The 14,400-nt window shown below is 35.1% G+C and overlaps 1 protein-coding gene across 1 annotated transcript in view; it reads left to right on the top strand.

Annotated features, from left to right (window-relative positions):
* LOC100550950 (zinc finger protein ZFAT) overlaps positions 1 to 13,580 on the top strand; it is a 41,962-nt gene extending 28,382 nt beyond the window's left edge. The window contains exons 7-10 of the mRNA XM_019614393.1: positions 3,458 to 3,545; positions 7,218 to 7,367; positions 9,434 to 9,607; positions 13,414 to 13,580. Coding sequence (XP_019469938.1) covers positions 3,458 to 3,545; positions 7,218 to 7,367; positions 9,434 to 9,607; positions 13,414 to 13,565 — 564 coding nt within the window. The 3' untranslated portion in view covers positions 13,566 to 13,580. The remainder of the gene's footprint in view (positions 1 to 3,457; positions 3,546 to 7,217; positions 7,368 to 9,433; positions 9,608 to 13,413) is intronic.
* The last annotated feature ends 820 nt before the right edge of the window (positions 13,581 to 14,400 follow it).

Genomic DNA, 14,400 nt, shown 5'->3' with positions numbered 1-14,400 from the left:
ATGCTAAACATTTCTTCTCAGCAGTTCAGTGCATCCAGCATCATCAGAATATTCTGCTGACCATTAGCTTCAGAAAAGCTTTATAAGAAAGAGGAGTGGTAGTGGCAGAAAAATATTCTTTAAGCCAGTGTAGTCCATTTGGCCTGAGTTGCCTAGCTGCCAAGCTGGGAGGCATTGGGCAGATAAGAAATGTTCAGTTTTGCCAATGGATACCAATATTTAGTGGTGCTTTGTTTAATTTCCTGCTCATAAAATAATGTCACTGCTAATAAAGAAGCTGAGGGTATTGTTGATTTCTATATCACATTAGTCTCATGCGGTATGAATTGAATGATTTTTATAATGGCTGTAGTCTTAACTTTACACTGCTAATAAAACAAATTACAAAGCAGTCAGGAGTTCACACAGTCTCTTTTGGAATTAGCATCAGAAGTGCTGTTATGGTCCATGAATTTATATTGATATATAGCATCATCAGATGTTACTCTGTATTTTCATAGGATAAGGTCCTCGTGTCATAGGATAAGATGCCTCTATTTATGAGCGTGTTACAGTAGGCTGTTACATTCCTGATGTTTTGCATTGTTGGTTGTGTTTGGCACTGCTTGATTAATTAATTGAACTTTTTAGCAGTCCATTTTTTTCAAATGCTACATATTCAGAGAGTTTCATTTTTGTTTTTAAGGCTATATACTAGTACATCTACCCATTGAATTATCTTGAAACACATACCTCAGAGAAATAAATTTCTCTTTAAGGACTGTATGTTACAGTATAAATAGATATTGAAATTCTTTTTAAGCACAATTTTAATTATTTTATATAGAGTGAAAGGCACTGTGATTCCTCTGTAAGTTTATAGCGAACGATAACATAAACAAAGATAGTTCTGTGATAATAGTAGACTGCGTTTTTCTGGGTTTAAGATTATTTATGAACCTGACTAATTCCTGATTTGTGGGATGTGAACAGTACTTTCAATCAAAAAAAAATTACTTTACTTTGGAATTATTTGAACTTTCTTATATATTTTCAAACTGACTAATAGAAGGATTCAGGAAGCCTCAGGAAATATGGATGTGACTTTGAAATTGAAGTAGTTGTTTGGATTATGCAGCTGGTTTCCAACAAAGGTAGATCTGTCTTTCTTGATACCTTGCTTCTGTTTGCATCATTCAAAAACCCCCAAAGGCATCTAAAAGGCAGGCAGTCTGATAAGGTGCAGGATAAATAACTTCTATTCATAGCAGAGGAGAACTTGCATGCTGAGAATGTGATGAAAGTATTACTACAGCCTCAGTGTAAGTCCTTCCAAGTGCCTCTGTCACTGCCTATGACAAGGGCAATCAGCAGAGCTAGAGCTGTGGTGGGGGGGATCTTTTTTGGGACTATGCTCAGAATTGAAATCTGTTACTCTACAAAAGACACATTTTTGAAGATGACTTACCATAGAACTTGGTGTAGAAAACTTTCGTACTACTTGAAGAAACCTGTTTGGATTGTTATTGATTTTGTTTTATTTTTGTTTTGCATAAGCACATGGAAAAATACTTTCTGATGCCTGTACTTTCATGCTGCTCCTCAAGAGAAACTGCAAGAAAATTACCTTAATTACATCATAAAAGTAATGAGAAATGATACAAATATGCCTAAAAATTTATTTTGATGAGAATGAATTTATGAATTTTCATTTGGGTAACATATTCAGGTAGAAAACCAAAATCACAGCAGGTAGCAGGTTTAGAGATTATAGGTACATAGTTTGAGAGATACTAATTCCCTGAATTAACAGCTCTTTTCTTAAGGGCACTTGATGAACGTTGTACAGGCTTCTTGAATCTCTTTGTCCATAAACTAGCTGGTGTTCTCTACTGTTCCCACTTCACGTGAGGTTCTCAGAGCTCCGAGTGGTGGCTGACCCAACTCCATCTTAGTAAGATACTTTATTTTACTCAAAGTGTTAATCCTCTAGGACCTACTATCCCCCATCCTTGGTGTAGTTTTTCTCACAGACAACTTTCTGATAGTGCAGTCAGAATTATTGTTGTGCTATTGCCATATTAACTGCAAGAGTTTCTATCCCATATTCCACTGTCATGAAATTAGTTATTGCTATTTCAGCCAGTTTGTTCGTTTTTTTTCTCAGATGTAAATGATATTGAATGCGAATACTTATGAGATAATCCAAAACAATTTACGAATAAAATCCTTCATTTTTGCTTTGCTTTTAAGAGGAATGTTCATTTATAACTACAGCCTACAGGCAATACTTATCTCTTTGTCCTATTTTCCTGGTTAGTGTCAGGTGAGAAATTGGTAGAGTCCAGGATTCTTGCTCTCCTTTTACTTGCACATTTCTCTTTCATAACATTTTCTTTTTGAAACAGTTTTCTGTCCTTCTGAAATAACCAGTAAAATACCTGTTCTGTAACTTCAACTAACCTTTTCCAACAATCTCCCAGTGGTTTGGTAGATATACTACCTGGTGGGAGATGTGTTATCTACCTAGTGTCAGGACTAACTAGACTTTCTTCACTCTGTAGTTTTGATACTCCTGTCATACATTAATCTGGTCAGAGCAGCGGTGTGTAGATGACCGATGTGTTTGGTTGAGCACCTGGTCTGTGTCAGCGGGTACTTCTGGAAAGATCGATCTCTTCAACTTATATAAACAGCAGAGATTTTTAAAAATTGAGTAGTTCTTCAGTTAATGGAGAAAAGTCGTGCATTTTCCAGAATTAGCTGCTTCTGGAATAACATAAAGCCCACTAATAATGCATATAGAAAGAAATTTCATTAAAGCTCTTTAGTTCCACTTGTTTGGTGGTGCTAAAGCTTTTATAACATCAGCGACACTGATAAAATCCAGAGAAATCTGGAAGTCTTTAAGTCAATATAGTAGAATAATGCTTTATTGGTAACGTAAAAATGCTGCATATTTATAGTGTTCAAAATGTAGACTTTGAATAAGTAATGGCATCTGTCATTGTTAGCTTTTCTGCTCAATTTCAGGCCATTAAGCAGTATTATAAATACACATACTGGTGGATGTCTTCAGAATAATGAAATCTGAGGTTTCAGATTGGAGAATGTGTGAAATCACTGAAAAAACTGAATAGTCTTGCATCTGTCAAAGAAGTCTAATCTGTTATGTGACTTTTGTCTAAAGTGTCATCCAGAAAATAATGCTTAGATTTATTGTGCGTTTTCTCAGGTACTTGGAGCTCTACATTCACAAGGATTAATGATGTGCTTAGAATTCTGTCATATTTATCTTTCACTTATTTCACCATAAATACGTGAATTTATTAAATTAAAAAAAAAAAAAACCAAAAAACAACCCTGAACTTTCAGTTATAACTTTGTTGAGAACTGCGTGTTATTGAATAATGACATAGTGATTTCACCAGTGGACTTAAAATACAATCTCTTTCTTTCTTCTTATTTCTCACTTAAGGATAAAAAGAGTTATTCGTGTCCTGTGTGTGAGAAGTCATTTTCTGAAGATCGACTTATAAAATCACACATCAAGATAAATCATCCTGGTAAGAAAAAATCAGGGAAATTTTCTCAGTCTATTACAATTCAACTATAAATTTTAGAGTGAGCAATATAATGTGGTTACGTTCCAAAGAAAAAGTCTATATCTAACCTAATTTGTTTTGATTAAGGATTTTATTGGGTTTGCAGACGTTAGAATTTAGAATGAAAAGGTAATTGTGCTAAGCAATCTGACTTCACTGGCAAAGAACTCATTTCCATCCAAAAGATGACTTAAGTGAATTCAAATTAAGTATCAGCACGTCTGGAATTAGTCCCATAGATATCATGTAACAGCATATTAGACATAAAATTCCATTGCCCATACATTAACTGACAGAAGTGAGTTTACTGCACATTATTTTGTCTGTCAGTAGTTTGTTGTATTCGTAGATAAATTCACATGAATGCAGAAGTCCTTGGGCTGACTCTAGGCCTGCTCACTTAGAATGTGGCCAGGCTTTATCTCCAGGGCCATCTGAAGCCTGCAATAGGGCTGTTAGAAGAACGCGGTATAATATTCTATGGCCAGAATTAAGCTGGATCCACGCTAACTACTGTGATCCAGTCAAAATCTTTTTAGATTTGCTTTCTAGTGCCATGACTTACAAGTTCAAGCACAATGGCAATATTTCCTTCATCAGTTTTGTATGATAGTGGATACAGTGACTCTCTGCCACTGTGTATAATAGGAGTTGATTGTATAGGCTAACATACTTTTATCAGCTCATTTTACAGTGTTGCTTACCACTTGATGTAATTTGTTACTTAGTAGGAAAGTACCAGTTGAGTTTGGGAAAGAAAAAGTCCATTTGAAATACAGCATGATAGATAAAGGATTAATTTCTTATCTTCCTACTGCCACTAGATAGTGCTAGACTCGTGTTTTTAACAATTTGCTTTGCTCTAAGTTCAGACTAGCTTCCACTTCAGCTCTCTTTTTCCCAAACCTCTTTATTTGCAGACCACAATACAACAGTGTGCTGGTGGAGGACTTGTCAAATGTTATGGGATGTATCTCGTGCACCAAGCAGAGATGAGGAAAGGCTTATGTGCTGTACTGTAGACAGTAGATAAGTCACTCAGTAAGCACAGAAATTAATGTTCAAGATCTGTGGCTGTAAAGCTTTTTTGTTGCCTTAGCCAGGGAATATACGTGGCCTCTCTAAATAATCTAGTCTGTGAATAAGCCATGCACTACATATTGTGCCCTTAAAGCTTGCCATTGGTCTGCACTGGTCCATTGACTACTGAGTTATTAGTGTATGGTGTGCCTGTAGTCCAGAAATACCAGTTACCTCTGAAGCTGTACTGAACTCAGGAATTTAAATAGAGTGAGCAATTTGTTTTGATTCCTTCTAAAAGTATAGAATGATTTTTTGATTTGGGAAACTGCACTCTTTTAAACTCTTGATTATAATAGAAGTAAGGTTAAAAAATATATGTATGTACAGCCTATTATTTGTATGTTCATTTCTAATTCATATATGTGAATAGAACTTATCTGATAAATCTGGTATTTTGCTCCTATACCACCTTGGTACTAACGAAATGCATCTAAGATATGCCTATGCAGTAGTTATACAACAACACTATATAAATATATTGAGCAGCTTGAATGCACAATTCTTTGTACTGTGCCTGCTGTCCTTGTAAGCAGGAGGAATCCTTTATTCTTCCAACGTACTTAATTACAAGCTAAATAAATGTAAGGAATGTGTTGTTGTAAATTGTCAATTACTGAATGGAATGACTGCAATTGTTTTTAAGAATGCAAATGGAAAAGAACAAAAATGAAAGAAAAAGATGGATACTGTTAAAAAGAATTGAATTTTAAGACGACACATCAAAAATTAATTTAAACTGAAACCATTTTCATATTTATCATTAAAATGTTATTTCTGTAGCTCTTTTCTCCTTCCTTTCTTAATATCATTCAGCATGCCTTGCTCTCATTGCTTCAATTTTCATCAAGTATAAGATGTGTTATTAAATAATACTCTTTCTTTTACTAGTTTTGCAGAGGATAGAGGATAGAGCTGAGCTATAGTCCCATGAAGTCAGTAGGACAAAAATCTCTTCAGATTTTTGTAGAGCCATATTTTGAACCAGAGACAGAGAACTTAGCCCTTTTTGCCCAATGATTAGGGAACTTTGCAGTAAAGGAGGGCTCTTGGATTCTCATCCCATCTCACAGAATTACCTAGCTTTTGACCAGGTTTTATCCGGCTTTTATCTGATTGTAATATTAAATGTTAAATATTAATATTAATAAATAATAATAAATATTAATATTAAATATTAATAGTCCTGAGAGGCCTCAACTTTCATAGATCCCTACTGAGCAGACATAAAAGCCTGAAGTCATGGATGAAGAATCTACCATAGAAAGTAGGTGAGGGTCCAGACCTGTGTGTGTTTTTTCTTGTTTGAGTACTTTAAACAAAATTGGATGGGAATCCAGACAACTTAATTGAACCTGCTAAATTGGCCCTGCTTGGAACAAGTGACCTTAGAAGTCTTCCAGATGCATTTATTCCAGAAGTCTGTTTTCACAGAATCACAGAATGGCCAGGGTTGGAAGGGACCTCAAAGGTCACGAATCTCCAGCCCCCCTGCCACATGCAGGGCCACCAACCTCCATATTTTATATTAGACCAAGCTGCCCAGGGCCCCATCCAATCTGGCCTTGAACACCTCCAGGAACAGGGCATCCACAACCTCTCTGGGCAGCCTGTTCCAGCACCTCACCATTCTCATAGTAAAGAACTTTCCCCTGACATCCAACCTAAATCTCCCTCAACTTAAAACCATTTCTTCTTGTCCTGCAGTTATCTACCCTTTCAAAGAGTTGATTTCCCTCCTGTTTGTAGGCTCCCTTTAGGTACTGAAAGGCTGCAATGAGGTCACCCCTCAGCCTTCTTTTCTCCAGGCTGAACAAGCCCAGCTCCCTCAGCCTGTCTTCATAGGGGAGATGTTCCAGCCCCCGGTCATCTTTATGGCTCTCCTCTGGACCCTCTCCAACAGCTCTCTGTCTTTCTTGTACTGGGGGCTCCAGACCTGGACACAGTACTCCAGATGGGGCCTCACAAGAGCAGAGTAGAGGGGGAAAATCACCTCCTTGTCCCTGCTGGCCACCCCTCTCATGATGGAGCCCAGGATGCCGTCTGCTTTTCGAGCTGCAAGAACACACTGCTGTTTTTTCACTTTAAAATTTCTGATTATCAGGCATTCTGAGGATCGTAGCTGACTGAAGTGAAGTATTGTGATTCTTGACATCTCTGGAAAGCTGGGGTGAAATTTTGAAGAAACTCTTCTAAAAATATTGAAGAAAAAAGCACTAGATTAGTTTATTGTAAATGTTCATAGTTGGAAAATGGTTTTTCAGCCAGTGGCACATGCAAGATTTATTTATTTATTTATTGTAACCAGATAGCGGGGATTATTGAGTATGCAGATTGAGAGAGAAAGGTAAGAACATATAAAGGCTTTTAAGGAAAAGGCCCCAAAGTAGAAGTGCTGTATTCACTGCTTAGTCATTATCTGAGCGGCACGAGGGAAGGTAAAACTTACAAAAATCTGAAGTGGATCAGGATCTAGCTCTTCAGTATTAGATATGTAACAGAGAACAAATTCCCTGATGTCCTTCTTTTTATTATCTATTACTTTTCTCTCAGAGGTTTCGATGAGTACCATTTCTGAGATTCTTGGCAGAAGAGTTCAGTTGAAAGGACTTATTGGAAAACGAGCTGTGAAATGTCCCTATTGCGATTTTTATTTTATGAAGAATGGGTCAGACCTTCAGCGTCACATTTGGGCTCATGAAGGTAAAAGTCTGGTTTTGAGGATATGATAAGTTTCTTATTCCACACAAGCTGCACTGACTTAAAAAGGAATTCAAATTTACTGCTATACCTGAATCAAAAAAAAGTTAAACTACAGTAGAATAGCTTTCAATGTTTATATAATTAGTTTAATAGATTCTAAATCACATATGAAATTACATTTTCACAACACAAATGGAAAGCCTAAAGGTTAAAGAAAATTAATAAGCTTCTGATTCCATTTTTTCAATATCTCATTCATATGCATCCAAAAAGTACATGTTCTCAACGTGAATAGACAGCCTAAAGGTTAAAGAAAATTAATAAGCTTCCTATTTCATTTTTTCATAGACCTCATTCATATACATCCAAAAATTATTCTATAAAAAAAGAGAAGTGATTTAAATTCAAATTCAAAGTCTCTTAAAACCAGTAATTTTCAGTAATTCCATATGAAAAGCTACTGCTCTTTCAGATTTGTCCAAACATACTTGTTAGAGGAATCTATTAGTAAAACAGCTGAAATCCTGTTGCTTTGATGTGCACTTAGAACTCCTATGTGTATTTTAATTGCATCGTGCTGAGCATGGCAGCTAGCTGACACGGACCTAAACAGTGATGAAAAAAACCATATGACATTGCTGATCCTGTATATATATGTGTGTGTGTGTGTGCATCAGCATTCTATATGTGTGTATATATTTATAAAATTGCATACAAATGTATGTTACATGCATATGTGTATTTATTTATATGTCTCAGGAAGAAATTCCATTCCAGTGCTAGCACAGAGTTTGAAAATTCCTTTGACTTAAAACCTTTGTCCAGTAGAAGTTTTTGCCTACTTGCTTATAACAGATGGAAGACAGCTCATATGACAACTCAAATAGTAAATAAACTATGAAGCAGATTGCCTTTGACCTCTCAGCATTATTCTGGATTCTTTATCTATAAACTCGCATAAAGAGAATAATGGAGTTTAGTGCCTCTGAACCGGTTTTTTGTTACCAAAGTGTTAGTGCCCATGCAGACATTTATTCTTGTACTGTGTGTTTGAAAGCCTGAACTCTGAGTTTCTGTCTTTTTACTATGGTAGTTGTTTTCTCTAGGATCCTGTAGGAGCTTTGGTAATTCAAAATCAAAGGCTTGGAACAATTGGTCATGTATTCTGTAGACAGAGTTTATACTGCCAGGAAAATTTGATACCCAATTCATGTAACTAGGGAGAAATGGACAGGAATTTATTCCAAAATCAAAGTGTGCAATCAAGTCTGCTTGAAAGTAGGTTGTAATTCCTCATGCTTGTAAATCCAGTTTTAAGATCATGAATATCAACCTAAAACTGTCAGAGCCTCATGAAACTGTTGAATTGTTGAAAAACTGCTAGTTCAGTTATATCCAACTTTTCTTTGAAAGATGTACTTTGTTCTAGTGCACTTTCTACTAGGTGAGATACTGATGCTTTGGACAATTTGAAAGAAGTGAAGTTGTAAGTCCTTGTGGCTTAGCCAGAAAAAAGTACGACTGTACAAGCCATTAGCAGGTCTGAAGCTAATTAACAGTCAAATGCAACTTTACACATTTGACTTGTGCTTATGTATTACATATCTAATGAACCAATCTTCCTAAAATAAGTTTCTTCGTTCTTTATTACATAAATAGAGTATGTTAGTTATCAGAAGACTGTTAGAAATACATTTGGTTGTCAGTTAGATTCAAATCTAGGTGGATTGGATTCTGCTTTTAAATGCAGGGTCAACATACCAGTACAAAAATAATCATATTTTCTCTATTGAACTTAGAACCTGCATTTAATATAGAAGTATTTAATTCTAAAATGAGCCCCCCAACATTCCTTTCTGTAATGAGTTAAATCATATCATACTGTCAAGAACTCGGTGTAGTTTACTTAGACTCTACAGATTAAATTTCTTAAATGTAAACACCCTAATTTTAAAATGTTGCCTGTGTTGCTCTCAAAATTTGAAATTTCTGTATTTCCCTCAAGGAAATGTCCACTCTCTCATCAAAACATACAGCTTGTTTCCTAGTGCATTTTTTCTTTTTAGGTGTCAAACCCTTCAAATGTTCTCTCTGTGAGTATGCCACTCGCAGCAAGAGTAACTTGAAAGCTCATATGAATCGTCACAGCACTGAGAAGACACACCTTTGTGATATGTGTGGGAAAAAGTTCAAATCAAAAAGCACTTTGAAGAGCCATAAACTCCTTCATACTGCTGATGGTAAGAGCACATTTATTAAATCCAAGTTTGTTTTAGGGCAATAACTGCTGCCTGTAATATAGCACTGTATTAACAACCTATTTTTCATTTGAGCACTTACAAAGTTTATTTTTTCCCAGGAGATATTTCTATTTATGTAATAATTCAAAAACTTTTGAAAATTAACCTCTGTGAAAGACAGTTGTCCGTGAAATACTTGTTTTTTCTGTATTGTGATCACTTCCTTCTACATACTTTCAGAGTACTTCTGATCTCAACAGAAGTTTGAAAATACAGATAATTCCTTTATTATCTGCTTTCTTCTGTGAGAATATTGTTAGGAGTTGCCAAATCCAGTAGCCCAGTAGAGGCAAATTACTGCACACCTATGTTTCCAAGTATCCTAAGTGGTACATATGGGGATGTATTCCCAATAGACACATGTGCAGAAACATTTGCTCAGTAATTTTAATATTTCTGTGATAATGACAGAAAAAATAGATGTAAACCAAGATAAAAATATTCTAATTTCTTTCAAAATTTGGGATGCAACAATACTTTATTTCTCTGTTTTTTTTCAAAGCATTATAAGTTGTGCTGACCTTAGTGGCGTGGTCTTTGTTATTCATGCAGCCTTGTGGAGCATAATACCTCTCTTTATTGACTATTTCATTTAAATTATTTTTTCTTGAATCTGTTCACTAGCATTTCCCTTGCACATAAACACACAAGCTCCTTATTATCCATTGATACTCTCTTACTTTTGTGTCTGTCCTTTTCAGTGTGTGATACTAACAGAAGGGATGTTCCCTTTCACAGTAGTATATATATTATAGGAAATGTGTAATATTGCCAACTCAGAAAATCATTCCTTATTCCAAAAGTACTTTCCAATGTTTTCAAATAACTTGATCAATAACATACAGGTGCTGCACGTATGTATAAATTACATGTGCAGAAATCAGCAATTTCACTTATCAAATCATTTGCTGATAGCTGGCAGTGGGAGAGAGCAGGTTGTATTTGAATTAAAAGAAAATTTGGAATATAATTAGAATATGAAGCTTAGAAAAACATCTTCCTATGGTGCCATTAATATCTCCTGCATGGGGTCTGATACAAACACAGTGTTCTGGGAAATTCCCATTACCTTTGGAAAAATGCATGCTGCCATTGGAGTGACAGATTTCACTATCTGTAGATAGTGAGTGATTCTGTAGAGTCTTATTCCTCACAAAGTTCACTTCAGTAAACTCTTCATATATTTCCAACAATTGTTAAAATAAAGATAACATTTGTCATCAAGAATGTACTGTATGATTTGTCAAGGGACTCAAAACCTCTAGAATGCTGCTGGTTTCTCTTTGCTGAATATCTCCTCCTACACTGACAGCACTTCAAAACTTCAGTGTTTTTCAATTATTTCACAAACAAATGAATTTGAAAGATGCTTCTGCTCTTTGAGTCTTGTCTTCCTGAGTTAGGGATCTGGGCAATTTTTGTTCAAATATCAGCCTTGCAAGGTCAATTTACCCAGTGGAATATAAAGTAGTTTTCTGTCTGTTTTATTCCATTCGAGGGTGACATGATAGAAAACAACTCTGCAGCCCAGTCTTATTACTGATTGTGATTAGAAATACATCAGAAAAGCTGTTTTTCATTATTTAATTAGATATCAGAAATTGCAACACAATTTTTCTTAGTTTTTTTTTTTAATGGAAGCTTTCACACTTGTTATAAAATGCTTGCAATTGTTTGAGTGAGATTCAGAATTTAAAGAAACCTGTTTTCTTCAAGACAATACTTTTTTATCCTTCCTATTGCTTCTTTTGCTTTCTGACTAGCTTTAACGCACACTGCTTTAATCAGATATAGTTGGCCAACCATGGGCATTTAATTAAGAAAAGCAGTCTTTCTACATTTAATACATAGCGGGACTGATACAGTCTAAATGTATAGAGAAAGGGAGTATGAAAGCAAGACAAAAAATGGAGACAAGCTATTTTATTTTTAAATCATAGAGGAAAAAAGAATTGGGAGAGAGAATACTTTAAACTAAAGGGTGCACAAAGGGAAGTACTGCATGGTTATATGTTTGAGTGCTTCCCTCTTTACAGAGCCACAAACAGCAACAGATGTTTCTTGAAAATGTCATAGAGAATTCATTCCTGTTAGAGTAATGGTTTCAAGGCAGGCTATTATGACCACAGAGTATGATATCTTGCAGAATACAGACTGTAATTTAATAATTCTACATCATATTTCAGATGGATTGTGTGGTACATCTTTTTAGATGTATTGTACCTAAGCAGACTTGATTTAAAGACTTCACGTGACAGGGCATCTATCTGATTTCTGAGTAAATTGTCTTAGACATTAGTCATGCCCTCTGTTAAAAATGTTGACTTTTACACTGAATGTTCTACCTATCAGCTTCGGTAGTTGCAATTCCATTTCTTATTCTTCTGTTTTGTTACTGCTATTTCAGGTTTAGTATCTGCTGTATTAAGGCCTGACTTAGAAACTTGTAGGCATGTAAAAAAATTTCAAATAAACTATGAATACAGCATAATCCTTCTATACGGAACTTAAAGAAGCACCTTTCTTTGGATAACACTTCTGTACTGAATTAATGCTGTTGGGTTTTTTGTTGTTTTTTTTTTTTTCTACAAAGCAATCTCTACAAATTGTATGACTGTACTGACAATCAGACTTTCAGTCTGTGAAGTACTTGAGAAACACAGTGTATCTTGAATCTTTCAGTGACTTTTTAGCCTTGTACCTGTGAGAACAAAGTTTTGCAAATACGCTCCAATTGTCTTCATATCCTATTGCCAAGCAGAAGTTCCAAAGTTATTTTAACCCCATACATTTTGAGAAAACGTGTCCCCTTTTAAAATAAATACAAGTCAGCACTACGAGGACAGATGATAGAACTTTCCCATTCTCCTGTTTGGCAGCCGCCAGACACCACACAGGAGGTGTGAGCTAATCCCAGTATGTGCTCTCTCTTGCCTTGTAGGACTGTATGTGAGTCTGAGGGTTACTGCAGAGATTTAGATGAGAAAAAACAAAAGCTCATACTGAACAAGGAGCCATCATGCTCTGTGCTGCAGTATGTGCCCATTTTTTAAAACTGTGTAAGCAAAAGTGAAAGGTGGGAACACGAGGCTCTGCTGTTTGCCATATTAATCCTATTTCATTCAGTGCCCAATTTTATTTCTCCCTGTGTCTTGGGTTAAGCCTTCATAGAAATCTTTTTAAGGTACTTTGAGTCATGATTGGAAGAGTAGAGCAAAATACGCTGAAGAAATCTTGTGGTAAAAATAATAGGTTCTGTCATGCTGTACCAGAAATATATCAAGAAAGCATGCAGGGAAAACCAAGAAAATTTAAATGTGTTTGAATTTTAACAACTCTCTACTGGGTACAAAAGTAGAGTAAACCTGTGTAACCATGACCAAACATCAGTATTTTAAAGATGTATAAATCTACTTTATGAATAGCAAAGTAAAGATGACTGTAGTGGTAAATTCTCGATTCCCTTCTTCCATTTAGGCTCTGCTGTACTGATTTTTTTCTCTTTTTCACCAAAAAACTATCCCAAGAGAACCTCAAATAGTTAACACTTGTAGTTTAGAGGTCACACTCAAGCCTTTTTTCTTCCTTACTGCTCTTCACTCTGTTTAACCAAATTTTGGAGAGCAGGTGGTAAACTGAGTATTGTTCATTATTATAATTTTGGAAATCATCATTATGAAGAAATATTACCAGTAGTTTTCAGAACTTAAATAGAAAATAATGATTCCATTTTCTACCTATTTCAGGAAAGCAGTTTAAATGTACAGTATGTGATTATACAGCTGCTCAAAAGCCACAACTCCTACGTCATATGGAACAACATGTCTCTTTCAAGGTAAGAAAACAAAAGTTGTCGTTATTGATAATATTCAGAAATACATGGAACTTCAGGCAATAGTTTCAAAACTAGCACATTTTGTTTTGTAGTCACAATTACAGCATCTTAATAATTTACTATTTTGGGAATTTTCACTTTATATTCAGACTTCTGAGGTGGATTTATTTTGTTCATGGACTATTTTCAGTATCTGTACTTGAAAAAGATACGTGTTTTAAAATATAAACCAACTGTAACCATTATGTCTGACTTGACATTACTAATCTCATATGTATCTTAAAATTCCTTATTAAAGTAGGAATATGCATCCTATCCATCACTGTTAATTGCCCATCTTAATCTGCTGTGAAAGTTTGTATATGAGTTCGTATACTTGAAGAAAATTTATGAGGATTAACTTAAAAAAAACCCCAAAACTACACATTTATCTGAAATGTGGCTTGGAGAGAATTTTGAAGATGGTTAATGTTTCTATGAAATGTTTAGGTGAGAAATGTGTAGACTTTAGTATGGCTTTATTTTCAAATTCCATGTTGGTTCTCGGCATGATCTTGATGCAATGAAATATTGCTTTCAGAAAACAGAAATGATACTTGTTTTTTTCCAGAAAAATCGGATATTTTTTATGTATGAAATGTTCATTTTAATGTAACACTTATCTTAGCAATGAACATATTAATCTTGGAAAATGTCATACTATTTTGATATGCAACAGTTTTCATTATCTAACAAATTAGTTGGCTTCTATGAAGAGTACACTTTAGTTGCTTCTTCATTCAGCAGAAAGGATGACAGTTTTTTGACTCATGACTTAAGTTTTGGAACGCAAAACCATATAGGAAAATGAAGCAAATCATCTAGAGGGACTGTATATTTTAAAGAAAGATTTTTTTTT

This window comes from Meleagris gallopavo, chromosome 3 (assembly GCF_000146605.3).
Source record: "Meleagris gallopavo isolate NT-WF06-2002-E0010 breed Aviagen turkey brand Nicholas breeding stock chromosome 3, Turkey_5.1, whole genome shotgun sequence".
Taxonomy (NCBI): domain Eukaryota; kingdom Metazoa; phylum Chordata; class Aves; order Galliformes; family Phasianidae; genus Meleagris; species Meleagris gallopavo.
The sequence above is the reverse complement of the archived record's forward strand: the minus strand, read 5'-3'. Positions and strand labels throughout refer to the sequence as shown.